This window comes from Ascochyta rabiei, chromosome 4 (genome assembly GCF_004011695.2).
Source record: "Ascochyta rabiei chromosome 4, complete sequence".
NCBI lineage: Eukaryota > Fungi > Ascomycota > Dothideomycetes > Pleosporales > Didymellaceae > Ascochyta > Ascochyta rabiei.
The window spans coordinates 826,401-853,213 of NC_082408.1; the positions used below are offsets into that span (position 1 = coordinate 826,401).

Genomic DNA, 26,813 nt, shown 5'->3' on the forward strand with positions numbered 1-26,813 from the left:
GTCTGTAAGTAAATTGAGTGTGGATCACCTCCAAAGACACACGTCGCCTCCAGCCTATCGCCGCTCACAACCACTGCAAGTGTGTCTGGGCATTTGCGAAGTTTGCCTTACCGAGAATGACGAAACTGACACATGTCGGGATGTCCAGTGCTAGATGAGGGTTGTCTGCGGTTCGGAGCGCGCGATGCGGAGTTGCGGTGTTTCAGCCTTACACTATCCGTGCCCCATTGGGCATGTCGATCTCCTGCCTTTGTACGGTGCGGCCTTCAGCGAGCAACACCGTAATGACGCCACAAATGAGAATGTATATTAGGAGCTCTATTGCTATCGATCTGGGAATCATCATTCCGCTGAACTGTATCAGACATCATGAGGTTCTCTACTGTCTTCACTGGAGTGCTGTTCAGTCTTGCATCTCTTAGCACTACTTATGCGGCAAAGTCGTTTTCTGGTTCGAACTTGTACTATGCGGCTGGCCTGAAAGAAGCACAACAGACTACCCTGCTAGAAGGACTGCGGAGTGCCGGTGTCAAAGTCCTCCGCGTCTGGCTCGACGGTAAGTGGACACCAACTCAGCACCACCATTACTGACAATACCTCAAGGCCAGTCTGGAGACACAAAAGGCACGCCAATCGATGACTTTCCAGCGCTACAAGGCGATTCGCCGGACTCTTGGGACGACACCGTGCTGAACCGCCTCGACAAGTTCATGGTGAAAGCGTACAGCTACAACATCAAGCTCCTCATCTCCATCCACAGCTACAACGCTCTGGAGGGCAATAAAGACTTCTACGGCAAATGGTACGGCACGGGCGACTTCTACACCAACAGCGAGGCCATGACCTACTTCAAAGAACGCATTGCGCACGTCCTCGCCCACGTGAATCCAGCGACGGGAAGGACATGGGCGCAGAGCTCAGAGTACATATTCGCCTTTGAAGCGCAAAACGAAGCAATGCACCCCCAGGTTCGTCACATCACCCTCAAACAACCCCCGAAAAATCTCATCCACTAACCACCTTCCGCGCAGGGAAACCCCGCAGCCCTAGCAACCTGGCAATGCACCATGGCACAAGCGCTCAAGTCTTCTCTCGGTAGCAGCAGTATCCCCGTCAGCACAGGCGGTGGCTCGTACCTGGCGACCTCACTGCTAGACGCCTACTTCACCTGTGCCGCGCTCGACATCCTGTCCATCCACGCCTACGGGCCCGGGGATTTCGAGACGTCGAAGCTGCAGACCTACGTTGCCCACGCGCAAACCGCAGGCAAAGCGCTGATCATGCAGGAATGGGGCGCGTGCTACAACGACGGTGCCAACAACAAATGCGACGGCACCACGCCCCTCGGCGTGGATGCCCGCAACGACAATATCAAAAACTGGGCCGCGCAGATCGACGCCGCGGGCATCCCGTGGTTCTACTGGCAGATTCTGCCGAACCCGGATCCGCACTTCGGATGGGATTATGAGGTGGGTATCGATGATGTTAACTGGACTGCGCTGCAGGAGGCGAGTCTTGAGGCGGGACAGGCGGACGCGGCGTTTGATTTTGAGAAGTGGTTGCTTTAAGGGAGATGGATCTTTGCCTTTTTTTTTGAGTTTTTTTTTGTGTTTTTTTTTTTTGTGTGTTTTTTGCACCCGTTTCTATAGCTTCTCTCGCAGTAAGCCGGTGAAAAGGGAGTGTAGTTCGCGACACACAGGCAAGGAATTCCGGCACGCCATTATAGATCTTACTGCTAAACCCCCCCACACAGCGTCCTCCCACAAATCAACCACCAGTCTTGGATCCAGCGAGAAGAGCAATCGAGCCACCAGGGACATCAAACATCAAGCCAAGACGAAAGAAGAAAAGCAAAGAATTCATCTCCCACTTCGCCCAGATCTTACCTTTCTTTGTATCTATCTCAGCTCGCGCAAGAACACCGAGCACGGGTTGATAGGAGAAGAACACCACACCACACCCTGCGCCACCCTCTAGCGCTGATCTGCGCATCGCTCGTAGCTGTGCAACGTCTTGGGATTACAGTTGTCCTATTCTGCAATCTATCTATCTACGTCTCCTACCAAGGCAGAGGTCTTGTCAGGAAATTGGCTTTTGGGGATTCAATTACTGAATCTTTGCAGTAGTATCATTTGCCCTACCGTGGAGCAGTGTTCAGCATGTTCTATCCATAGCATGAAATATAGCCCCTAGCCAGGCGGGCTGTTAGACATAGCAGATAGCAATATTACTATGTCTCAGATCCCATCGCAACCCGCCCTACTTCCAATATTGACCGGTGACCCGAAACCGGATAGTGCGAAGAAAGCTTGAAGCAACACAATCTCAATGACGAGTGGGATTTAGGACATGCGAACGTGTACGACCCTGAGATGTGACAAATGGTACAGACGAATGTGGAGCGTGGGAGACCTCAAAGGAGTTTACGAGTAGTGCCTTCTCGTTATCATGTTGCCTATCCAATACGACTACAACCAAGCGAGTGCGAAATTGAACGCGATCCGGAATATACCAAAGCCCCAGTACATCTACTATGGAAGCATGAGCGCGATATCGATAACCTCAATCCAGTACACACACTGGTGACTCCACTCAAAACACCTCCCGGAAGCGCTCAGTAATCCGGTGCACAAGTGTTGCATACAAGTTCGCCCCCATGCTCAGCCGCTCTTTCAATCTCGATCGTGCCGCACGCCCTAGTTCCGGTCGTGTGACCAAAGTAATCTTCAGGGTTCCTGCTGTAGCATTCAGTGGGTCGTCCCATTGGCGCCACGGGATCAGGGAAGGGCACAGTTGCGTACAGTGGTACACCGACATTGCCACGACCGCCGTACAGCCCATTACCTGCCTGGCGGTGGTTTCGACGTCGTGAGGGTACGGTGTTGTGACCCAGCTGACGCAAAGTACCGTAAGTGGGGACATTGCGGACGGCTGTCAGATCGACTTCCAGAGGTTGCTGCATGCCGTTGGTGTTGTTCTGTAGGGTGGCTTGGCGAGCGATCATGTCAAATTGAGCAGCGAAGGGGCCGTTGGAAGCTCCATGGGTCGTGGCAAATGACTCTGATATCTTGTCCGGGCCTCTTGCAGACTCCTTGACATGGGCACTCTCGCTAGCGCCTGCTGTTGCCTTGTCCTCGATAGAAAGTGCTATCTCATCTCGAGCTAACAGATTCTCGGTCGGTGAACGGACAGGTGAGCGCTGCTTTTTGTGTCGAAACTTTTTTGGCGACCTGGATCTGCCGGTTGGCCAAACAGGAGGATACAGTACAGGCACCGGATACATGTGATAAAACCAAGGTATGCCATATCCGTCCAGAGCTTGCATGTCATGCATTTTGGCAGCTTGAGTAGGCTGGTCAGCCGTATCATCCTCAACAGCTTTGAGTTCTGGAATGAACTCTGTTGCGGTGGCTCGTAGATCTGAGGTCAAGCCAGACTTCGTCGAGACCTCACTCACGGTCGCACGTTGGATGCTGGGGTTGTACTGCACGCTGCGACCTCGAACCGGGGAATCGGTTTGCATGCCACTACCCGAGCCAGGTACTGAGGCCGTGGAGCCGTCATATTCATCATCCGCATCGCTGGAGTGAAGGACACCTGGAACATGAATGTTAGCAACTAGCAAACAGAGCAAGTAAGATATTGCATACTCAAGTCCACTGGCTGTTTGCGACTGTAGATGACGACAGAGTCTGTCGAAGCAGGATCCTCAACAGTTCGAGGCGCTCTGACAGTTGATGCGCTTGTAACACGGGAAGCAGTGGACAACGTGTTACTCGAATGAGTGGGCTGATAGACTCGTTTTGTTTCCAAAGCCGTGTCTTGTCGATGCGACGTAAGTAGATCGGTATCCGAGGTCTGCGTTGTGCGCTCAGTGGTGGTGGTCGCAACGCCAACGACGCTCGCTGGTTCACTGTAGTCACGAATTTGGCGGTCCAACAGGATGGGTGTAGAGCCTGAGCTATCAATCGTGCGAACATGACGCAGAGACTTCGCACCCGAAGCTTTCGACATGCTTGGGCGGTCTTCACCGTGTGCCCGCTTCGCAGCTTTTGGCGATTTTAGTGTTTGAGTGGATTTGGTCTGCTTTAGGCTTGAGCTGAGCGTGGGAGCACGCGCACTGCTACCTTTGGTCAACGCCATACGGGGAATGCGAGATGACTGCGACGGTGAGGCTGGACTGATGCCGTGGCGGATGCCTGAGCCTGTACTGCTTGTAGTCGACGCTAGGGTCGTAGCTGACAGCCGTTCGGCATCGAGTGTAAGATTTGAAGGCGGAATGTTGATGGTTAGTTCCGGTCTCGACGCTCGCGTTCGAAGGCCTGCATTTCCTCTTGCTGGGGTGACCTCTAGTCTGCCTTCAAGATGCTCCATCTGCCCCACATTGATATTAGCCGTGGAATCTGGGAATTCATAACATACATTGTCGTGGTAGACGTCCGTTGATGCAAAGCTGGTCTGCGACAGCGCCGGACTTCTTACCGGCGAGCCATGAGCCGTGTAAAACGAGGTGGCACCTGTAGAGGTAACACTACTGGGTGTACGTTTATGGTCAGCAGTCACATGAGAGCTCAGGTGCTTGATTCGAGGCGGCGACGATCTCGTAGGCGATCCAGCGCTTTTCCGTAAACTTGCAACCTTTGGTGACGCAGCTGGGCTATTCCAAGGAGCTCTTGCAGGACAGGGTTGGATCTTGCTCGGACTGCGCCGAAGCGTAGAGGGCGCGATATTGGCATCGACGGCGTCGAGAGCTTCCTTTGTCAGGAAAGACACTCCTTCTGTGTTCGGCTGACCAACATCAAGTGGACCGCGCCTAAGTCGAACGGTTTTACGCTCCACAGGAGAGCCACTAGCAGGGCTCTTCGCGTCTTCGTGTGCGTCGGTTCGCTGTGCTATCAAGAAAGTGGACAAATCGGTTGCTGGCAACCACTGCGCTGGAAGAGGCTTGCGCGGGCTCGCAGATCTGACATCGTTGTATTGCAAAGACCCTCGCTCTGTGATAATCTCGACGCTTGCTTCGGACAAGGCTTCAGTTGTCTCGGCGTCAGAATCGCTAGATTGGGCGAAAGTGCTAGGTGTTGAGGCTGTGTGGTGCTGTATACCTTGCGATGCGTCAGATGACTTGTGGGGGACAGGTGCTGGTGCGTACTTACTTTGATACAGATCTCGCGTAGTCAGCCTCAGCGTGCCGTCACGCGTATCGCGGCTGTTCAATGCGTGTAAAGCTTGCACAGCTGATGTCGATGCTGCGCGCGAGGATTCACCTGATGAACTCGGGACGCCGACTTCCGGGAGCACAGAGCGGGGAGTCAAAGCCGCGCGGTGAGGTGACGGTAGTTTGGTGTCGACTGCGGTGGCACCGCAGCCAAGTGCTGTGCGAGCCTTGTAAGGTGATAAAGTTGCCATGGTGCGATGTTGTTGCTGACGATGTGAATGTGAAGCGGTAGGACTGCTCGCAGCAAACGACGTCCGCGGTTGGGACAGCGACGATGAGATGACTGGTTGAGTGTTTTGGTCGATGCCTGCGCTGGTGCTGTCCTGCGAAAGACTGTCTCTGTGCATGTCAGCGTTGGCCGATGCGTTCAGTGTTGTATACGTACCGCTTAGCTAGGCCAAGTGCTTTCGCCTTGTCGCAATAGGTGATCTGGCTAAGCTCGCCGTGTTGACAAGTCGAGAAGTAGAGGTAGTGATACAAACACATAACGATAGGTAGCAGTTGTCGCTCGCGACGCGCTAGTCAGCGCTGTCAATACGGTCAGACAAGAAGGAGTCGCGTAGTTGCACGGCCGGCAGGCGCAAGACGACGCAGGAAGGTGCGCCTTGTTCACACGTGGACAACGACGAGTTGGAAGGGCGGCAGATGAAGGAGAGTAGCTTGCACCAAAAACCAACTTGATCAAGCAAACGAATAGGAAGTGTGTTTTCAGACTTTGTAAGTGAAAGCTGGTCAGCATGCGCATGGGGTATTCAGTATCGACGCTATGTTCTAAAATCGCTTCTTCTTCTTGTGCTGTGCTTGCTTCTTGGCGAGCTCTCCGTTGCGACGCTTGAGTTCAGCTCTCTTTCGCTCAGCCTTCTCCTCTGGCGTCTCCTCGGGCATCTCTTCCCTGGGCGTTGCCTCCTTTTGGATATAGGGCATGGGTGGTGGCGACGACTTTGGTGTTGGGGAGTGTGCACTTCTGAATTGAGTCGTTGTTGCTGTGGCGTCAAGTTGCGATGAAGCAGCTTCTTGGCTAGCTTTGGATTTGCCTCCAATCCTGAATGCTTTCCTAGGCTTCTTGGGCGATGTTCCAGTCTGCGACCCGAACTGAGAAAATGGCGGTACCAAGGACTGAGTGGCTTCTACGTCTCGAGGACCCGACTCGTCCTCTTGTCGCAAAGGCTTGGGCTCGGCCTCTTTTGCTTTCCCTCCTATGCGAAAGAATCTCCCCTTGGGTCTGCTGACTGGTGGTGGAGACGTGGCCGGCTCTGATGGCGCCTTTGGCGATGGTGACTTTATGTGTTGCTGTGTCTGCCTGGGCGCGCGATTGTGGGATTGATCCTGATTCTGGTTCTGACTTCTCGATGGTACATCCAGGTCGTCATCGTCTTCGGTAGACTCATCTTCATCCATGTTCACTTTGTGCTGAGCTGAAGGAGGCATGGGCTCAGGCACTGTGGGTAGCTCTCTGCTGGGAAGATTGCGTGTCTATGGATTCAGTCAGATGTGGTAAGATATTGCCAGCTTCAGAGCTACTCACCTTGAAGTTTTCGTGTACTTCAAACTCATCTTCAGTGTCGTCGTCCACGGGGCTAGACTCGTGGCCATGCTTTGGGGGCTGGAAAACGGGCGCAGGCTCCCGGGTCCTGATCTTGATTGCAGGTTTGGCGTACGTCAGGCGACTCGGCACAGCAGACAGCCAATCTTCAGCGCCGTCTTCTGCTTCCAGGCTCGAGGGTACGTCTGGTGTGCACTGCACGAGCGCTTCCTGAAAGAGGCCTAGTGTAGTGACTTCCGAGTCGGCCAGTTGTGCTGTTTCTTCTCTCCAAACATCTTGTTGGAAGGGTCGGAGAGCGGGAAGATGCCTGGCTGCTTGCTCACGTTTGATCATCTTGCGGCCCGCTTTCAAGGCTCCTATGCTGGGAAAAGCTGCAGCAAGATCCAGATTGCTAGACTCAAACTGATCGACCATGCGGGCGATGGCCTTGTCTTTGTTTTCGATTGTTGTGATCAGGTCATTGATGCGCTCATACTGGATGTGTGACGAGACAAGCAGTGGGAGGATCAGCTCATTCTTGAGTGTGACCGAGGAGCGCCTCTGCAGGTGGAACTTCCAGGTCAGAGAGTCAAGCGGCTCGGGCAGACGGATGGTGGTGTGCAGCGTGATTCCATCGGTGCCGTCGCGCGTGAGCAGACAGCCGGCGTCGTCTGAAGTTTCTAGCGACTTCTTGACGTTGTCGAGGAGGATGCTCAGCTGGGCGGTATCCTGTTTGCTGACCTCGATGGGCGATTGCTGGACGGTAGCTCGATGTACGATGGCTGCGAGGTCCAGCTGCTCGCTCCAGATGTTGGTCAAGCACGTGAGATGCAGCGTGTATGAGTCTGGCCCGAAGGCTGGCTTGACGAGGAGCTGAGGGATGGGCTCGCCGTCTGGCTGTGCAGAGAGCTCCAAGACGCGCCAGGAGGACATGGCGGCATTCAAGACCTGACATACAGAGAGACCAATTTCATTGCGCACATGGTCGCCTATATAGAACCAGAATCCTTACATAAGCCCACAGTGTGCTGGCGGTAGTGTGTGCTCGCGCTGTGAGTGAGCCTGGTGAGTGGGCGAGGGTGTCGAGGTGCAAGGCTGCCGAGGCGCTAGGCGGCAGGGCCGAGACGCAGGGCAGGGTTCAGGCGGCCGTGGCAGGTACGTCACGGCGGCCAAAGAAATCGAGATCAGCGGCCGAGGGCTGACGAGGGTCTGCACTGCACCCAACACCCTACACAGCAACCAACACCCTACACAGCACCCAACACCCTACACAGCAACCAACACCCTACACAGCACCCAACACCCTACACAGCACCCAACACCCTACACAGCACCCAACACCCTACACAGCAACCAACACCCTACACAGCACCCTGTATAACGCCCTACACAACACCCTACACAACATCCTACACAACACCCTCGGCTATGTCGTCACGCAATCCCCCGCCGTGGGAGCGCAACGGCCGCGACCGTCCACCACAGCGACCGCCGCCTTCGTCCACAGTCCCCGCGAAGCGCTCGGCCGACGCGCGCACACACGACCAGGCCTCGAAGCGGTCGACGAACGCGGCCGAAGAGGCGTGGGTGGCCGACGAGGACCGCTTCGTGCTGCAGCAGGCCAAGAAGAAGGCGGCCCTGCGCGTCAAGGGCGGGCGTGCCAAGCCCATCGACTGGCTCGCCGTCACGCTGCGCTTCATCGACCCGACCAAGTCGATGCACGACGAAGAGGTCGAGGACCATGAGCTGGACGTCGCGGACCCAGAGGGCGTGCTGGAGGGCCTCGACGCGGGCGACCTGTCGGAGCTGGAGAAGGAGATTGAGAACTACCTGACGCTCGAGACGAACCGCAGCAACAGAGAGTACTGGAGTGTGCGGCGTGCCCCCGTCCGTCTTGCCCCACCGAACACCAAGCTGACCGCCACAGGCCCTCAAGACCATCTGCAAAGACATGCGCCGCAAGTCGCGAGCATCCAACGACGCCCGCGGCACAAACTCCGTGTCGGCCGACATTGACAAGCTGCTTGCGCCCAAGACGTACGAGCAGCTCGACACGCTCGAGGCGCAGGTCAAGAAGAAGCTCGACTCGGACGAGCCCATCGACTACGACTACTGGGAGCAGCTGCTGCGGAGTCTGCGCATAGGCAAGGCCAAGGCCAAGCTGCGCCGCGTGTCGCAGGAGATCGTCAAGGAGAGGCTGCAGGCGCTGCAGAAGCAACAAGCCGCAGCAGCCACGTCGGTGCAGGAGAGGCTACACGAGAAGCTGGGCACCACATCGCCCACCGCCGTAGCCTACCACGCCTCTCTCGACCCAGAGCCGTTGCTGAAGCTGCGCACCGAGGACAAGGCCCTGGCTCAGGTCGACGAGAAGACTTTCCTGGAGGATGTAGTGAGTGCAGCCTATCCAAGCCCTATAAACCACCCCCGCTAACATGCACCAGGCCAACGAGCGACGCAAGATACAGAAGCTCGGCTACGTGCCGTCTCAGAACGCCGCCTCCGACCAAGCCACAGCCACAGCCACAGCCACGTCAGCCAGCAGCGGTGCCGCCACAGTCAGCGCATCACGCTTCGCCCCCGTCGAGAAGGAGGACTACTCGCAAGCCACCATGGCCCTCTACGAACGCGAGGTGGCACGCGGCGTCGAAGAGGGCGAGGAGGTCTTCACAGCCGAGGAACAGCTCACGACGGCGCGTCCGCAGTGGGCCGGCACGTACAAGCCACGCAAGCCCCGCTACTTCAATCGTGTGCAGATGGGCTACGAGTGGAACAAGTACAATCAGACCCACTACGACCACGACAACCCCCCGCCCAAGGTCGTCCAGGGCTACAAGTTCAACATCTTCTACCCAGACCTCGTCGACAAAGCAAAAGCGCCCACGTACAGGATCGAACGCGAGAACGGCCGCAGGCGTGGCGAATCTTTTGCACCTGCCGGCGAGGATGACACGTGCCTGATCCGTTTCATCGCCGGCCCGCCCTACGAGGACCTAGCCTTCCGCATCGTCGACAAAGAGTGGGACTACAGTGCCAAACGGGAGCGTGGCTTCAAGAGCAGTTTCGACAAGGTGAGTGCCTGACAGCGCAGTCGTGCCACACCGTCGTCCATATGCATTGGCTAACGCAGCGCAGGGCATATTGCAGCTGCACTTTCAATTCAAAAAGGTAGTTTCCCTCCCGTACAACATCACAGCACAAGCTGACTCGCCGCAGGTCTACTATCGAAAATAGCTGGCCATTCTCCCTCTCCTTGCAAACCACATCATTGTGCATGCGTTGCTGTGGCTGCACAGCTTCCAGGCCGTCGCGCGGACTCCTCACGCTGCAGACCGTCACTGCCTCTCATCCATTGCCAGGCAACTACATCTGACGACCTGGTAGCGGTGTCAGTCGGTGAAGCTGTCCTACACGAGCGACCGGACCATCAGGTATCATCTGCGATGCGTACGATCCGTCCATTCCAGCGGTGTACGTGCCTTTCAAGCGGTGACGAATGCGTCAAGACTGATAGCCAATTAGAAGCATGTCATGCCGCTGCCAATTTGAGAGAGGCAATGCCAATGAAGCTTTCACCGGATCAATCCTGTGTCACGATTCTCTGTGTGATACCCACAAACGGGCTGCTGCTCCCATCTTCCAGCAGCCTCACGCCTAGCAAGATCCGCAGGGTACCTGCCTATGCATATCAGTGGCTACTGCATGCAGGTGCCTTATCCCAAGTTTGCGTGTGAGCAAGTCGAAAGCCAATGGCAATCGCTTGCTGGGAGCAATCGCAGGTTCGGAAGCACCTGACCTGCGCCGCACGAGCTGCAGAATCTACTCGCTTCCCCACTACTCGATAGCCTGTAATGGTCTCACATGTTCCAACCGCAGGCAACTGGTAGCGGGCTGAGCAGAAACTCTCCGATGAGAATGACGATTGGCCGCGATGTGTGGCCGCTGTTGACGTTACAAGCTGGTCTGGGCGCATGCATGCATCCGCGACCCAGCCCTGCTGGCTCACCCCAACCGAAGGATCATTGGCTTCCTTCGTGGGACTGCATGTCTCTGCATCTGTCACTGCGGTAGTGTGATGCGGCGTCAACTCCCGAACCGGCCCGGGAGCCATGGCCTCCACGTCTTCAACGTCCGGTACTTCACTGCTGTGCGACCATCTCTGCGTCTGCTTCCTGAGAACAACTCCATGACACACTTTGACCCCTTGTTTGCCGGTAGCCCATGCATGTCTGCAGCATCAAGCTACGCTGGCAGCCGTGGGATGACAATGAACTTTTCAACCAATGCGCAATGCCCGTGCCTGGCTAAGCCTACAAATGTCTCGATCGTCGCTTCACTTCCATGTTCGCTGTTCTGTGGTCCTTCAGTTGATTCAATCTTTGCCAGTTCTTCCGTCTCACAACATCTCGCTGGCCAGCACATTTCGTTCATACCACACTGCCCGACTAGGCAGACAGCACAACAGCAATGCCACTTTCGCACTCCCCCCGTCTCCTGCCCGCTGCTGAGATATCTAGGGATCTCAGACTACAACAAGGCCAAAAAGACATCTTCAACACCAACCTCCCTTTCCGTACTCAAGCTTGCCCATTTCCATCTCCCTCGTCCCCCCAGCTTTGCGACAAGACCATGTCTACCGCCAGCCGAGCAATTGTTCCTCTCGACAATCATCACAAGCAGCAAGCGCCCATGGCTCTCGATTATGAATCGATGCCATGGTCAGATCCACGTCGCTTTCAGCATAGCAGCCTTATTCAAGACCCTTCTGCCTTCTGTCTGCCAACTCGCTTTCTCCCAGACCCCGATTACGTTGGTTGCTCTTCGCAGTCCCAGAATGGCCTCTCACACAGCACCAACTACGGCTTCATCTACCCAGCACACTACCCTTCCCCCAGCTATCCTCGCACGTACAACGACAGAGATTTGTCTGGACTTCCCAGCGACACGACCACGTCCTACCCGCCTGCAAGCTTCTTCCACTCCCCACCCCAAGCACATGACACGCTATCGCTTCCCGATGCCGATACCCAAGAGCTCATGCAACTCAACGATGACTACGACTTCTACTATGCCACGCACATCAAGCACGAAGACCAGCTTGACTACAACAGCCCTTATTCGGACATGTCCCGCGCCTCAACCCCGTACTCCACCGACGAACAGCCCGTCGACAGAGAACAGCCCTACGCCCAGCTCATTTACCGTGCTCTTCATGATGCTCCCGATCACACCATGGTCCTGCGCGACATCTACGACTGGTTCCGGAGATACACCGACAAGGCTGCTCAGAGCGAGACGAAAGGATGGCAGAACAGCATCAGGCACAACCTGAGCATGAACGGCGTAAGTATCCCGTTCCGCATCAACGAAACACTGATGACTGACGCAGACAGGCCTTCGAGAAAGTCGAATCCCCGTCCGACTCCGCCTCCAAGGGTTTCATGTGGCGCTTGACTCCCAGCGCTCTCCGTGAGGGCGTCAAGAGCACAACACGCTACCGCAGCAAAGCAAACAACAAGCGCTCCTCCCGCACTCAACCACAACCCCAGCGTCAGGCCTCCGGATCAAAAGGCGGCCAAGCAGCCCGTCGCGCAGCTAACCTACGTCGCTCGCAGCGCACACGCGACCAAAACCCACGCTCCGACCCGTACGCCGGCAGCTGGGAGGCGGAGAATGCCTACGACCCGCTCGCCCCAAGCGCCGAATCACCCTACCCGCTGAGCGGCGACGGCACCAGCGACGACACGAACCCCTTCGCCCCCTACCTCCTCAGCCACGAGCCCTTTCGCCCCATGCTTGGTCTCGCGAGCCACCTCCACTCCCCACCCCGCAGCTACACCGGCACGCCCCTTGGATACCCTCCCGCGCCCGTGACACCGCTGGGCGGCGACACAGCCTACGCCCTCGAGCAGGCACCCGGTGAGCTTCTCTTCTCTGCTTCTCCGACCCCTTCGGGCGATGGACCTGTCACGCCGCCGCAGCCGCACGGTGTGTGGGTCGAGGACGTCGCGATGGGCGTTGACGTGTTTGACGAGCAGGCATATCACGGGGGTGCGTAGTGTATTGGCGTTTGTGCAGGCGTGGATCTCATTATTTCTCTGTGCGCTTGTTTCTGTTTCCTTTGGCGATCACTTTCTTTCGAAATAGGTAGTTGGTGGATGATTCTTACAGGGTTCGTTGGCTGTTGTATAGCACTGCTGCGTCTCTCGTTTTGCTTCTTCTTCTTCTTCACGGCATTGGGAACTGGTGATGTTCAGCTTGCCTCTCGTCGGTATCGCTCGCTCAATGTAACGCCGTAGGATGGCATGGCGTAGCGCAGCGTTGAACAAGGTAGATTAGAATGGTATACCATAGCATAGCACGGCAGAGCATGATTGCCTTTTTTGTACGTGGACCTTAGTACAAGTACAGGCACGAATACAACCACAACTTTCGAAGCAGATGAACACCGCTATCCAAAAAAAAACGATTATGCAAGAGTCTAAGTGGGCGGGGCTGGAATCGAGCTGTAGTGCGTGATGTGGCATAGTGTGGTGTGGTGCACGGTCATCTGGATGGGTGGGCTGGGATCGGCTGGGGTGGGCTGTTCGAGTCTGACTAGGATCCAGATCCAGACACAATGCATTATAGGTTTGGGAAGTTCAGGTTCGTGTCTTCCAGATCTACATCCACACAGGCACTCGTGAATGTTCCGCACCCTCTATACATCTTTCAATGCACATCATAGCTCTAGCCCGGCACCATCAGATAACCGCACCTACATCCGAGTACAATTGGGGGCCGGATCGAGATCAGGAGCCGGATCGAGATGGTTGCTTGGCGACGATGAATTTTAACTGTGTAAACTATCTGGAATACGATACGATAGTGGAGATTACGCTGAGATGAGCGGAGGATTTCAAAAAAAAAAAGCAGAGTTGGGGACCAGACTTATCGTGTCGTGCTAAGTAGTGCTACGTTGGTCTACGTTGGTTTACGCGCTTTGGAGTCTACTAGGGCCGCGTGCTGTACCCGACCGACCCCCACGACTTGGCTACGAGTGCATCATCCTTCTCATCTCCTGCAGCTCTCATCACCGGAAATCCAACCCTCTCGCTCAAACAGTCCGTCAGTCTTGCTTGTGAACACACAGTGCAAAACGTCCAGTCCACCCCGTACATTTGCCGCAAGACACAGCACTCCCCTGACCCAAGCGGGTTTGTGGCTTGCGTGATGTAACTAGCCATTTACCGCATCCTTCGCGGATCCTTCCGCGAGCTCTTCGCATGCCAATGCTGGGCTGACGGACGGATACTTCCGCCACCACCTACCCACCGCCAGCAAATCCTCGCTAGCCACACGTTTCCCGTTCGCGCCTCACACGTCATCCTGGGATTCCAGCGGCTCCTTCGCTCGACGTCCCAGCATGCCGGCAGTAACGCACCGCCTTGGTGCGTGCCAAGTCTGCGGCGTTCAGACCGATGCCAGCCTCATGTGTCCCTTGGCGAGATCGCTTTCTGGATCTTGTACATCATGTACCCTTGGCGTTTCTCTTCTTGATCGCGGTGCCTGCTCGTTTCGGTCGCGTGCAGTCGCGGCCGGATCCGAGCGGGTCCGGAACTTGGATGTCATGGTGCGTAGGTGGACTGTAGGAGTCGTTTAAAGGCTAGACATGTCGCGGGCTATTCACGCGAGATTTGCTTTTTCAGAAGAATGAGTCTGGTCTGGATGTTGGGGTCTGCGTAATGTCGTTCCGAGGAATGTCTTGGGGGGTCATGGGATCGACTGCGTGATGTTGAAGCAGGGATAGCTTCGAGCTCGATCTGGAACCTCGCGCAGAAGATCGATTGAGGAAGTGGGTCGTCGCATTCATACCGTCTGGAAGGCTCGAGTTACCAATGTTTGCCGAACTGGCTTATTGGCTGGGACCTCGCTCCGCATCTTTGCCATTCATAGAACGAAATGCTTCTTGCGTACTGGTCTATACTTCATCATATGTCGACGCTGTGCGGTATGCGTACGCGACGCATGTGCTCAAGTCCGAACATTCACGGAGGCTGGCGTGTGGATTGCCAGGTGTTCAAAGAAGCTAGACACTAGTTGCTTTCGAGCCGTTCGTCGGAACTGTAAACTTCGCACGAGTTAGTTGAGGTGTGCTTCGTTGCGCCACTACCGGCGTGTATCGTTCGAGAACACGCCACTATCAGCAAGCTGTTCCTAATGGCGTTCTTGGTGTACGGGTCTGTATACAAAAGTGACACCGGGTCTAGGGTATGTCAGGTGGGGCTCTGTGGAGCTGCGGAAAGTGGATAACATCTCTGTGCATCAGAATTCGACTGAACGCTAATTGTGGTACTGGCCTACTCCGCGCCAGACGACGAGATCCTTTCATAGATCAGACAACGTCGCTACGGCAAAGATTCTAAATCTTGAGGACGATCGTCAACACTCACCCGAAGACGTGAAGTAACAGCGCTGTCGTCGGCCAGGTTCTCTTTGCGTCTGTCTCCGCCTGCATGGTAATGTTTCAGATGTGCCGTGATCCTGGTCGCCGGACAGCTCGCTTCTGTTGGCCCCTGAGAGCAAGGCATGTCTCCAGCCCCAGGCACGGTCCAGTTTCGGGCCGGCTTCTGGTGCTTTGGGACGGTATATATACGGTACCTAGATGGTGGGTGTATCGGCCTAGCAGCGACCGGCGTATCGAAACCAGGCGATATTATCTAGCGGAAATTGGCTTTGCATTGCTCAAAGCAACTTCCTTCAAAATCAGATATTCGTAATTCCCAGGAGCTACTCATCTAATTACTCAAGCGTGGTTGCAGTCTTGATCAGTACAGCCGGTGTCCAAACACTTACACTTTCGATACCCCTTTCGCTCGAAACATATCGCAATTATTCTACTTGCACGAAGTAGAGCAATAAAGACGCATTCTCGGAAGTTTTTATCAAAAACACAGCGTTGAACTGTTATTTTGTCGTGGCTGCTGTAGGGCTTAGCTTCAGACTCGGCCGTACCGCCGCCGGGCATACTTTGGTGCAGTATATGGAAGCGCAAAGGACCGAGACAAAAACGAAACAAGCTAAGGAGCATACCGAAACACCGCTCGAATTAAAAAAATTTGAAGACGAGAAGAGATGAACCAATGCAATCTGTCTGTTGCAGAAATCGGAGTGACACGGTCTACGGCCATCGCACGATAGAGCTTGTATTGACGCCCCTAAACGTATGACAGGGGTTATCACCAGAAACTGCTGTTCCTTTTGCCACGTGCTGGATGCCATCGCTCCCACGGTTTCTAATCACCCGCGACTGTCCGAAATTGAGGAAACTTGATGAGTGTAGATGAGAGGGTCGTCAGTGACTTTGGGTGGTCCGCCGCCCCATGGCCATGGAGATCCGAGTCGAGGAACGATAACAGCAATGTCCGCCACGATGGTGTCCGAGCTGCCGTCTCGATGTCGACGTTGGAACGAACGACATGTCTGGGGTAGAATACTTCCACCAACCACAACGCCAAGGTGCCTAGCAGGCTTGTGCGAGCTAAGCTTTTGCCCGTTAGCGCCACTCACACACCCCCTCTTCTCCGCTACAAGCACAATCCCGGAGAGACAAGCTAGACGGCCGCACCCTGGGGAAATCACAGAGTTTCTCCGCAACTCATCTTCAGCTTTCAACGCTGTGGGGCGAGTGTCGAGGCGAAATGATGAACAAGATGAGTATATTAAGGGGGCCGGCGTTGCGATGATAAGGGCACCAGCTTTCCCGACTCCGCCCTCCCGGACATCAACACACAGTCGCAAACATGCGTGTCTCTGAGCTTCTTACATTTACGCTCGCATCTGCGGCGTTTGCTTCGCCTGTCGAGGAACGTGACGCAAAGGTCATTCCCTCCCAGCGGCCAAACTACCCAATCGCACCCTACCATCCAGGAAAGGCATTCCCTGCTTCACCTGCGCGTACAAGAACATGTATTGTCGAGGCCAATGGCAACGGCAAAGATGACTCTAGCAACATCTTAAGCGCCATCAAGAGCTGTAATAACGGCGGTCATGTTGTTTTCCCTAAGGACAAGAGCTACACCATCGGCACTGCGCTCGACCTGACCTTCCTCCAACACATCGATCTCGGTAAGTAGGAGTAAAATCACAAACTGCTCGAAAGCCCTGCTAATGGTCCCTACAGATATCCAGGGAACCATCAAATTCACCAACGACACCGACTACTGGCAGAAAAACGGCTTTTTCCAGACCTTCCAGAACGCCACCACCTTCTTCCAGCTTGGTGGTGTGGATGTGAACGTCTACGGTGGCGGTACACTCGATGGCAACGGCCAGGTCTGGTACGATTTGTATGCCAAGGATATTTACATCCTCCGTCCCGTCCTCTTCGGTGCCATTGGCCTGAAGGGTGCCACTATCGAGGACCTGAAGTTCCGCTACAGCCCGCAGTGGTACACTCTCGTCGCCAATTCCACAGACGTCGTCTTCTCCAACATCGACATCTCCGGCGCCAGCACAAGCAAGAACCCCGCCAAGAACACTGACGGTTGGGATACCTACCGCAGTTCTAACATTGTAATTCAAAATTCGAACATTAACAATGGCGACGACTGTGTTTCCTTCAAGCCCAACTCGACCGACATCGTTGTGCAGAACCTTGTCTGCAACGGCTCCCACGGAATTTCTGTTGGTTCGCTCGGCCAGTACGCTGGCGAGGTGGACATTGTCAAGAACATTTACGTCGCCAACGTCAGCATGTCCAACGCGTCAGACGGCGCGCGTATCAAGGTCTGGCCCGGCGCAGCCAGTGCTCTGTCCGGCGATCTCCAGGGCGGAGGCGGCTCAGGCCAGGTCAGCAACATCACCTTCGACGGCATGACAGTCTCAAACGTCGACTACGCGATTGAAGTCACGCAATGTTACGGCCAGAAGAACATCACACTATGCAATGAGTTCCCGTCCAAACTCACCATCGAGGACGTCACGATCAAGAACTTCAAAGGCACAACTAGCAAGAAGTACGACCCGCTCATCGGCTACCTCCAGTGCTCGAGCCCGACGGTGTGCAAGAACATCAACATCAGCAACATTAACGTCAAGTCGCCGTCTGGTACTAATCTCTACAGCTGTGGAAGCATCTCGGGGATTGAGAAGCAGGTGAACTGCAAGACCAGCGGTACCAAGGGTGGTGACTCGTAGATTGGTGTCATGTCTAATTTTATTCGCTTGTTAAAGAATCGTTGAACCAAAACCCCGATGACTTCAAAGTGCATATTGTCGTGTCCGTGACTTCAAGTCATCTTAGTATTGCCATCTGATGCACTGTCGGTATCATGATCTGGGATGCTCATAGTCGTGGGAGGTATCGATATGGAAGACGAGAAAATGGCCACTGATAAAACCAGAGACCAAACAAGTACTTAAAAGACCAGGACGTAGCGCTACTCACCGGAAGGTCAACTTCATTGAGAATGCGTCCCGAACAGAGCGAGCGTGACTCAACGCAACAGCATGAACACTTTTATTCCTGGTCTATCATTTATATATTGCTCATTACGTTCCGTCTCACTTATCATTAGGGGTTATCATACCCCCATACCTCTGCGTTCTGGAATACAACAGTCTACAACAAAGCAGCAACACCGATCATAGCAGCAATGACGCCAGTGAGACCCTCCACTGCGATAGGGGCAGCAGCGCCAGTGAACTGTGCAACGCCAGAGCTAGTACGCGATGCGGTAGCGGTAGCGCCAGTACCGGTAGGAGCAACGACAGCGCTGGTGGCGCGGGATGCAGCAGAAGAAGCGCGCGAGGAGGGAGACGCCACGTATGAGCTGGCAGCCGAGCGAGCTGAAGATGCAACGCTAGCGGCAGAGGATGCGGCGGACGCAGCGTGGCTGGAGGCGCTGGCAACGTGGCTGGATGCTGCAGAAGCGGCAGAAGCGGCGCGAGAGCTTGCAGATGCGAGGACGCTCGATGCGGCGTACTGCGCGGAGGAGATTTGGGACGCCGCAGCGCTGGCAGCGGCGGAGGCTAGCGCGGAAGAGACGGCCGAGACACTGGGGAGAGTTAGTTGTGTGGTATCAAGAAGGAGTGATAGTGAGTATGAGGGTTGGGGTCAGGCTCGTTCTTGAGGAAGCCATGAGGTATATACACCAGGGCGAGACTTACGGATTCTGCGCAGCAGCAAGGCCGGCGATGACCGGGATAGCAACCATGGAGAAACGCATGATGGCTGGAGATTCTTGCGGGAAAAATTGGGTATTCGAAGCGACAGTAGCAGTAGCGATTGTTTTCAAGTGGACAAGGGGTGGAGCAGGTGTGGAAAGAGCATGCTCCGGTACTTATGTTTTCCCAACGCCATGTCTACCGTGTCGTCGTCGATACTACCCAGCCTTTCCCATTTCTCTACGCTCGCCAACTCTTTAGAAAAACAAACCAAAACAGTAGTCCAAGGCTTCATTTGGCATCCAGGTCGCCGCCCCGTACTGCTACGTGCTTGCGTGCTTACGCCCAATTTGTCGTCAATGCTCTTGAAGCGAAAGTTTGTGAACGCCGCGCTCGTATGTTTGAAGCTGTAGTCATCGATCTAGATGTCATAGTCTGGAGTGATTGCTGAGCACCGACTAGCGACTATGCTATACGCAGGTACTACGGCATGAACTGGCCCCTCACGTGGTTGCGTCAATTGGTCTCGCAGGCGAAATTAATCATGGGGGATTTTGGGCTGAAGTGGCGTGCTGTGGCAGTTCGCTAGTCGTTGAATGGAAAACCTGGGGCGGCGGAGAAGGCTCCGGCTCGAGTTGCACTTAAAAGGTCGTAGATAATGTGACGAGGTCCTACAGCTCAACATCCCATAATCATAGATCCTCCAAACTTGAGGCTCTATCCTCATTCTGAGAACACCATCTCTTCCTCATTATTACGATATGTAGATGATGCCATCTGCAACTTTACTTTTTTTGTTTTTCAATAGTCTACACGAAAGGCGCCCATTTCCAGCCACAGCCAAGACTTCAGACTATCCGTGGGTCTGGAATGACAGAAACAGTTGCCGATTGGACGTGACCATTTTTTGTGATGGCAAGCTTAGCCAATGCTGATAAAGCTTGGAATCGACAGCTTGAGGCTCGTTCCGGTAGTTCCAGTTACCAGGCCCACGTGCACTTTGGTAGGTGCTATCCTTTGCGACTCATTAAGCTCAGATCAAGCTTTGAGATCGCAGGTTTAGTAGGCGATCTGCTACCCCTTCAAGTCTTTCATTTCCTTCTCTTCGAAAGCATCACGGTCGTAGTCCACATCACGGTTCCTTTCATCGTTTCCGTCATTGCTCGCGACTTCACTTCCATATTCTCGTTTGTAGCCGACAGCGTACATGTGGTCGTTGAGTTCTTGCTCCCAACTGTCGGCCTCGTCAATGGTGAAGTATTCGACTTTCGGGAACCACTCCGCTGCGTGTGTCTGAAAGTAGCCAAAGAGTTGATCAAAATCCGCTTTAGTCAGAAAGTTCTCCATGTGGAGATGAGGCCGAAGGGTAATTGTCCATAGGTTTGGGAACAAGGCTTTCTTGGGGAGAAGGGTTATTGATTGCCAATCTGACCCGCAGGAGATCTCGAGTCGTTCCAGCTTGTTGCAATTTTTGCTCAGAGACGACAAGGTCGTGGCAATGCCTGGTGGAAGCGTTGTTTCGAAGATGAGATATAGCTCCTTCAAATTTAGTAGGTTTTCGGCTATCAGGGATACGATAGAGTCAGTTATGTCTGTTGCAATTGGAGGCACAGCTTGGTCTTGGCCGATGGATAACGAGGTGAGCAATGGGCAGCACTGCGCCAGTTTCAAAAGCGTATGTCCGGTGATTTGCGCATCCTTCTCTGGCTGATAACGAAATTTCACGAGCTGTGAAAACTGTGCACATGCGGACAAAACATCATCCGATCCCTGAAGGTTTCCGTTATATATATGGAGGGCCTCTAGCCGGGGATTGAGACTGTGCAACCGAACTAAAGCTTTTCCAGTCGTATCCAAGCAATAGAAGTACTTCAATGCTGGGAAGTAAGGCGAGCTAGACACCGTGTCGACAGTATTAAACCAGGGTTCTGGGGTCGACGGAACATGGAGCAGCTGCAGTCGATCATACACAGACACGGCGGCAAGTGCTTCTGCTGACCAGCTTCCATCCAGAGCAGCTACGTGAAGACCTTCCAAAGATGACATCTTCCGCAGGAAGCTAGCGAGACCCTTCTTAGTGATTGTGACGTTCTTAAAATCGATATCAAGTTGTTGAAGATGTGGGCACAGACGAGAAATTTCTTTGAGAAAAAAGTCGGACAGTGGACCACTCGCGTCCACACGAAGGTCCCGAAGACCTGGGTGTACGTAGTGAAGAATGTTCTCCTCTGTGTTGAATTCTTCAGCTGCTCTTGTTTTCCATATATTCAAGTCTTCCAACAAAGGGAATTGCAGCTTGCGAAGTTGAGGATGCCATGTTGCATCATCAGCCTTGTGATCCTCCTGGAACACGAGTACGCGGATGAAGTTGGCATAGTATTGCGCACGGCTGCGACCAATGCCTTCGCGCAAAACCATATTGGCAAGAATGCTGATGGTGGGGGTTACGTGTCCGACTCCGAAGATGCCATAACACCCTTTCCAGAGGATTCTGCAGGCCTCGAACGAGAAGGTTCTGTTGACAAGCAAGCAGTTGTGAAGCAAGCCAGCTTCTGTCTTACCAGACCTTATGATCGCTGCCACAACCTCGGGTAAGAGGAGCGCCCTATGCATCGCAACTTGGAATTGTCGAAAACTGGTTTACGGGAGGAAGGGTGGATGTTCCTGGACTCCAGTTCATGAACTCCTTGCGGAGATATCGAACGTAAGCTGGTGAAATCAAGGTATGGTACACTCCAGCGATTACAGTATGACCGGTGCAGTCGATTCGGTGCGGATCAGAACGTTGGTAGCTCACTGAGGGCTAAACGGGTCTGCATTGAGAAGAAAAGTCTTCAGCAGATACTTTGAGATACTAGGAAGTCGCTATCAAAGCACTACTGTCTCATAAGAGCGGTGGAGTTGTAGGTAGTCACATGTTGCAGGAAAAGAAATGCCACCTACCACGGATGGCGCGTGCTCAGCCCCACAATTCTGCCCCACCGATCCAACTTTCACCACTCAGCATCATCTCCCATCAGTGACTCTCGTCTCCTGCTAATGCTCGAACTGATACTGCAGCTGGGTCAATCTAGTCAGCTCTACGGTTGTGGTCTGAATCGTTATCTCCTCAGAATTATATTCATCGGTATCGTACAAGACCTTTGTGACCTCCTTTGCCCAAAAAGTCTGCATGTAAGCAATGATGAAGGATTCGACACAGGGAATAGGAACACAGAGCGCAGTGACCCTGACGACCCACCCCACCACACACACAACATTTCGACAATCCAAGGTATCCTTTGTTGGAATTCGATGAACTACAAGGTGATGTGAGTAAGACGAGATCCGCTAGGCGGACCCGTGTGGTTGTGACAACAAGAAATTTATGTGATGTCTTGGTAGCAGTGATGGCTTCCCTGTTGTCCAAGTAAGCTCTTGCCGAGCCGCAGCAAGCATTGTCAAGTGACAAGAGCCACGGCGCATGTACGGTGAATGGAATCATCGGCCTCAGCCTTTTCGAGGTTCCAGATGTCGATCGGAGTTTCGAACCTCATCCACTACACTAGGCTACCGGTTCGTCACTATGAGCTCATAATTACCAAAAAAGGATGTGCTGAAGAGTGTGATTCATCCTGCCACGCCTGCTTAGACTGTAGGTCAGAACTTGACTTCACCATGCTCTATTATGTATTCAGCCGGTGGTGTGAACAAGGCTAGTGTTTTGAAACACCCGCGGAGGTTGAGACAAGCACTAATGGGTACGCACCGCTGCCCCTTCGGCCCTGTCCCCACATTTCATCCAGGACATCCATATGCACTGAGAGGCTCCAGACTTTTCAGCCGCTGATTGTGGAGTACAAGTCGCCGATTTGGTTAATATTGCTCAGGCTTGTGTACTTTGTAAAACACGGCTACAACTATTCGCAGTTCTGCAATATATTCAAGGGGAAACAACTGTGCTTAACAGCTTATGCGGTGGTACAGTTTTGGGAGCATATAAGTGAGTAGTCTAGTTCCGTTAGAACAATCAACAAACAAATCCAAACAATCGTCTTCGATCACCCTCAGTGCTCTACCTACATTCACGCTCAAAATGGTGGCTTTCTCCCACATTGCTGTTGCTCTGTCGGCAGTTGTTGGCTCGTTCGCTGCTCCGACTGCCAACGCAGTTGAGGATCTTCCCGACTTTGAGCTCACCAATGTCGCCAGCCTCGTGCGTCGCCAGGACTACAACCAGAATTACACGACCAGCGGCAATGTGAACTTCAGCCCAAACAGCAGTGGCTACTCTGTTTCCTTCTCCAACGCTGGCGACTTCGTCGTTGGAAAGGGATGGTCAAAGGGAACCACCAGGTGCGGCTATGCGCGTTGACATGAGATTTCTCGCACTGACATTCGCAAACAGGGAAATCAACTTCAGTGGCTCCACGAGCGCGACTGCAGGTACCGTGCTTGTTTCTGTTTATGGCTGGACCCAGAACCCACTGGTCGAGTACTATATTCAAGAGTACACCAGTAACGGGGCCGGCTCAGCGCAGGGAACGAAGGTCGGATCCGTCACATGCGATGGCTCTGTCTACGACATCTGGAAGCACACTCAAGTTAACCAGCCGTCCATTGTCGGTACGACCACCTTTACACAGTACATCAGCAACAGGCAGAACAAGAGGCCTGGTAGCGGAACCGTCACGACCAAGTGCCACTTCGACGCTTGGGCTAAGCTTGGTCTGAACCTGGGAACGCACAACTATCAGACTCTCTCAACTGAGGGTTGGGGCAACGCTGGCGGAAACTCAAATTACACATTAACGGGCTCTTGAGCAGTCAAAGTTAGGAAATATCGGCCGGAGCTTCATTTGTAAATATTCTTCCAAAAGACCGTAGCAGTGAGCATGACAACTTGACAATTGCTTTTGTCCGATGTAGTTTCATGTTGATTCATATCAAGTTTTGCATATTCGTGTTGGTATTCGTATCAGGTTAGGTCTCGGTTGGGAAATCACAGCAGTCGTAGTCACATATTCTATTACTCTCCGACATTGAGATGAGCCATGTTCTGATTTAAAGCCTGAGTGTAGAAGCTGTGTACGTGATGGGACCGAGACTACAGACGACGCATTCCGGAAACACCAGCCTATGCACGTTTGCCGCCACAAACCAAAAACGATCAGGGTGCAATTGTTGCAAGAATCAAAGGGTTTAGTGTCGCGTTCCGCTCTTCACATGCATCCTTCTGGTGTTAGTGCGGTCATCGCATCCTTCGCTCGTTGGGTATACGCATGGATGGGGGAAATAGTAAAATAGTAATTACTAAGTAATTACTATTTTACTATATAGTAACTACTAAATAGTAAAAATAAATAGTAAAGTAACACTTTAGAAATAGTAATTACTAAGTAATTACTTAGTAAAATAAGAAATTCTTAAAATTTCTAATTTTTTTTTTAGCTTTATTTTTATATAGAAAATTGTAATATTATAGCAGTTATTTAGGTTAAAAATTATAGTATATTAGCTTCAAAATTAAGCTTTAAAAATCCTTCTGTTTAAGAGTTTAAGTTTGCTTAAAAACTCTAATTTATTTAAAAAATGTTATTAGAAATACTACCTTAAGTAAGTTTTATATATCTAATATTTTATATACTTTTAATATAGATATACTTAGAAGTTATACTAAGTTTTAGCTTATATAAAGAATATTATAGTATTAAGTTTAAAATTTTTAATATAGATTCCTTATAAGCTTAGGTTTTAATCTTGAATATTATAACTAGTAGGCCTATACTTTTATAGTAGAAATATAAGAAAGTATAAGCTTTATAGAATTTTATATATAAATTAGATTAAAGCTTTAATAAAGCTATAGATATTTAGTTTTAGCTTTTTAATAGATAGAATACTAACAAACAAATATATTAATAGAAAGCTTAATACTAGTTCTTAGCTTTATAAGTAAGAACTTTATTTTAACTACTATTAGGGATATTAAAAGAAGGAAATAGGATTAGTATAGTATATCTAAAGTAAAATATATTACTTTAAACTAATAAACTTTTAACTAACTATCTATTTAAACTTTACTTAATTAAAATTATATATTTTAATCTTCTATTATATTATAGGTAAGGTTTAGTTCTTTGTTAAAGCTATAGAAAAATATAATATAATCTAAACTCTTTTTTATCTAAATAATTCTCTTACTTAAGTACTATATAGAAGCAGATGTGATAAGTATAAAGTTAGTAAATTAGATATCTAGAAAAAACACTTATACACTAAAGAAAAACTAAGGATATTTAATAACTATTATAGCTTTACTATATACAGTCTCTAGTTACAAAGTTATATATAAAAAAGTAAAGCTTTCTATTATATTTACTCTATAGAAGAACTTGTACTATACTCTAGAAAGGTATCTTCCTCTATATTATTATATCTAATTTCTTCTTCTATATTATTAACACTTATAGAAGAAAAATCTGATTTATTATTATTTATCTCTAGCTCTTCTTTATCTATAATATTCTAAGATTTTAAAGTTATCAACTGTTTAATAGTAGTAGGTAATAGTCTATTTCTTTGTTTAGTTATTATATTACTTACTCTACTAATTGTAGATTTACTAGGGCTAGAGCTAGAAGCTATAGCTAAATAGTCTTTAGCTATGTTATATAATATAGGAAACTTATCTCTATTAGCTTTATAATAGTCTAAAATACTAATATTTTTACTATTAACATCTTCTTCTAAATATAGGTCTAGTTCTTCTTTATTTAAAATAGTGTAATTATCTTTAAAAAACTCATTATTACTACTATAGTCTATATTATTATTAATATCTTCCTCTATTATAGTATTAGTATTATTATAAAGAGTGTACAAAGCGATTATATGGGAGGATAGGGTTAAAGAGGTGTCAGATTGGATGGTAATAGTAATGAGTTGATGATGATGTATTAATGTTCTGTTCTTGTTCTATGTAAGGGTGATTTTCGTCTTATCTAGGTTCTGGTAGGGGCCCCTATACGGTTTCTTGGCAGGTATATTACCTAACCTATTTCTCTAATACCTTTTATTTAACACACCCCCTTAGCTTAGAATCCTATTGCAAGCTGCGCAAACTAGTTAATTAACTCTTTAACGTAAGGTCCTCTAGTTACTCTTACATCTTCTTAAGCAGGATATCTCTTAATATACCCTTCTAGCCCTTAATAAGTCCTAACTAATTAAGAAAGCTAGCCTATTTGCTAATTAGCAACAACTTTATAAATCTATCTATAATTATATTTATAGATAGGATGTATTCTACTTTAATTATTTTACAGTTAACTTCTTATTATAACTAGTAGTTGTATATATTAACATGCTAAAGTTTAGTTTATATCTTAGCAATGTCTATAGTAACTAGACGTATTATCTATATATTATTATATTTAATTATAATTATAGGATTGCTTAGGGTTACCTAAAGCTCTTTTAATAGTTAAGAGGTAAATATTACTTCCTTAGCTACTTAAGACAGTGCTAGGAGCTTAGCCTTAGTGGTTAACGTTGTAACAGTATCTTGTTTATTTGCTCTCTAGGCAATAAGTCCTCTAAATAGCTTAATAGCGTATCCTTAGGAACTCCTCTAGTCTACAGTGTTGTTAGTAAATAATGCGTTGCTTGTAGCTTTAAGTCCTTTGCCCTGTCTAAAGTTAAGTAACAGATTCCTTATCTTCTGTAGGTACAGGAGCACTTATTTAGCAGCGTCTTAGTGTTTATTACTTAGGTTAACTAGAAAGCGTACAAGTTGCGACGTAGCAAACGCTATATTAGGTTAAGTAGTTACTACTACAAACAACAGGGATCTAATCTTTTGCTAATATTAATTAATCTCTAGCAGTTTAGCTAGACTGTTCCTAGGCTTAAGTTTAATTCTAGATATTAGCGTATTATGCTTTACGTCCT

At 51.0% G+C, this 26,813-nt stretch overlaps 8 protein-coding genes across 8 annotated transcripts, besides 22 other annotated features; 4 read left to right on the forward strand and 4 right to left on the reverse strand.

Annotated features, from left to right (window-relative positions):
• Positions 1 to 369: 369 nt before the first annotated feature.
• Positions 370 to 1,568, forward strand: EKO05_0002705 (Mannan endo-1,4-beta-mannosidase; the record flags this gene model as incomplete). Its single annotated transcript, XM_038938042.1, has 3 exons — positions 370 to 556; positions 604 to 968; positions 1,032 to 1,568. 3 exons carry the CDS (start codon positions 370 to 372, stop codon positions 1,566 to 1,568), a joined length of 1,089 nt encoding a protein of 362 aa, XP_038801295.1.
• An 18-nt stretch (positions 1,569 to 1,586) lies between these two features.
• Positions 1,587 to 1,633: a tandem repeat.
• A 981-nt stretch (positions 1,634 to 2,614) lies between these two features.
• EKO05_0002706 (uncharacterized protein) lies at positions 2,615 to 5,701 on the reverse strand (the record flags this gene model as incomplete). Its single annotated transcript, XM_038937766.1, has 5 exons — positions 2,615 to 3,597; positions 3,651 to 4,374; positions 4,423 to 5,102; positions 5,154 to 5,554; positions 5,601 to 5,701. 5 exons carry the CDS (start codon positions 5,699 to 5,701, stop codon positions 2,615 to 2,617), a joined length of 2,889 nt encoding a protein of 962 aa, XP_038801296.1.
• Positions 5,702 to 5,986: 285 nt separating this feature from the next.
• Positions 5,987 to 7,670, reverse strand: EKO05_0002707 (uncharacterized protein; the record flags this gene model as incomplete). Its single annotated transcript, XM_038937778.1, has 2 exons — positions 5,987 to 6,688; positions 6,741 to 7,670. The coding sequence occupies 2 exons, from the start codon at positions 7,668 to 7,670 to the stop codon at positions 5,987 to 5,989; spliced, it is 1,632 nt and encodes a 543-aa protein (XP_038801297.1).
• A 131-nt stretch (positions 7,671 to 7,801) lies between these two features.
• Positions 7,802 to 7,861: a tandem repeat.
• Positions 7,862 to 8,165: 304 nt separating this feature from the next.
• EKO05_0002708 (uncharacterized protein) lies at positions 8,166 to 9,968 on the forward strand (the record flags this gene model as incomplete). Its single annotated transcript, XM_059635974.1, has 5 exons — positions 8,166 to 8,609; positions 8,665 to 9,126; positions 9,179 to 9,805; positions 9,870 to 9,902; positions 9,951 to 9,968. The coding sequence occupies 5 exons, from the start codon at positions 8,166 to 8,168 to the stop codon at positions 9,966 to 9,968; spliced, it is 1,584 nt and encodes a 527-aa protein (XP_059491957.1).
• Positions 9,969 to 11,201: 1,233 nt separating this feature from the next.
• On the forward strand, positions 11,202 to 12,793 carry EKO05_0002709 (uncharacterized protein; the record flags this gene model as incomplete). The annotated part of the gene is made up of 2 exons (XM_038938157.1): positions 11,202 to 12,077; positions 12,128 to 12,793. 2 exons carry the CDS (start codon positions 11,202 to 11,204, stop codon positions 12,791 to 12,793), a joined length of 1,542 nt encoding a protein of 513 aa, XP_038801299.1.
• Positions 12,794 to 12,928: 135 nt separating this feature from the next.
• Positions 12,929 to 12,964: a tandem repeat.
• Positions 12,965 to 13,030: 66 nt separating this feature from the next.
• Positions 13,031 to 13,106: a tandem repeat.
• Positions 13,107 to 13,286: 180 nt separating this feature from the next.
• Positions 13,287 to 13,320: a tandem repeat.
• Positions 13,321 to 16,516: 3,196 nt separating this feature from the next.
• Positions 16,517 to 17,912, forward strand: EKO05_0002710 (Galacturonan 1,4-alpha-galacturonidase; the record flags this gene model as incomplete). The annotated part of the gene is made up of 2 exons (XM_038937795.1): positions 16,517 to 16,841; positions 16,897 to 17,912. The coding sequence occupies 2 exons, from the start codon at positions 16,517 to 16,519 to the stop codon at positions 17,910 to 17,912; spliced, it is 1,341 nt and encodes a 446-aa protein (XP_038801300.1).
• A 424-nt stretch (positions 17,913 to 18,336) lies between these two features.
• EKO05_0002711 (uncharacterized protein) lies at positions 18,337 to 18,943 on the reverse strand (the record flags this gene model as incomplete). The annotated part of the gene is made up of 2 exons (XM_038937960.1): positions 18,337 to 18,772; positions 18,885 to 18,943. 2 exons carry the CDS (start codon positions 18,941 to 18,943, stop codon positions 18,337 to 18,339), a joined length of 495 nt encoding a protein of 164 aa, XP_038801301.1.
• Positions 18,944 to 19,955: 1,012 nt separating this feature from the next.
• On the reverse strand, positions 19,956 to 21,494 carry EKO05_0002712 (uncharacterized protein; the record flags this gene model as incomplete). Its single annotated transcript, XM_038945119.1, has 1 exon — positions 19,956 to 21,494. The coding sequence occupies one exon, from the start codon at positions 21,492 to 21,494 to the stop codon at positions 19,956 to 19,958; it is 1,539 nt and encodes a 512-aa protein (XP_038801302.1).
• Positions 21,495 to 24,291: 2,797 nt separating this feature from the next.
• Positions 24,292 to 24,323: a tandem repeat.
• A 148-nt stretch (positions 24,324 to 24,471) lies between these two features.
• Positions 24,472 to 24,480: an inverted repeat.
• Positions 24,472 to 25,068: a mobile genetic element.
• Positions 24,472 to 25,069: a dispersed repeat.
• Positions 24,485 to 24,523: a tandem repeat.
• Positions 25,060 to 25,068: an inverted repeat.
• A 321-nt stretch (positions 25,070 to 25,390) lies between the features above and the next one.
• Positions 25,391 to 25,729: a mobile genetic element.
• Positions 25,393 to 25,577: a mobile genetic element.
• Positions 25,393 to 25,634: a mobile genetic element.
• Positions 25,393 to 25,646: a mobile genetic element.
• Positions 25,405 to 25,637: a mobile genetic element.
• Positions 25,668 to 25,732: a tandem repeat.
• Positions 25,705 to 25,777: a mobile genetic element.
• Positions 25,773 to 25,777: a direct repeat.
• Positions 25,778 to 25,945: a long terminal repeat.
• Positions 25,778 to 26,813: part of a mobile genetic element that runs on past the window's edge.
• Positions 25,778 to 26,813: part of a mobile genetic element that runs on past the window's edge.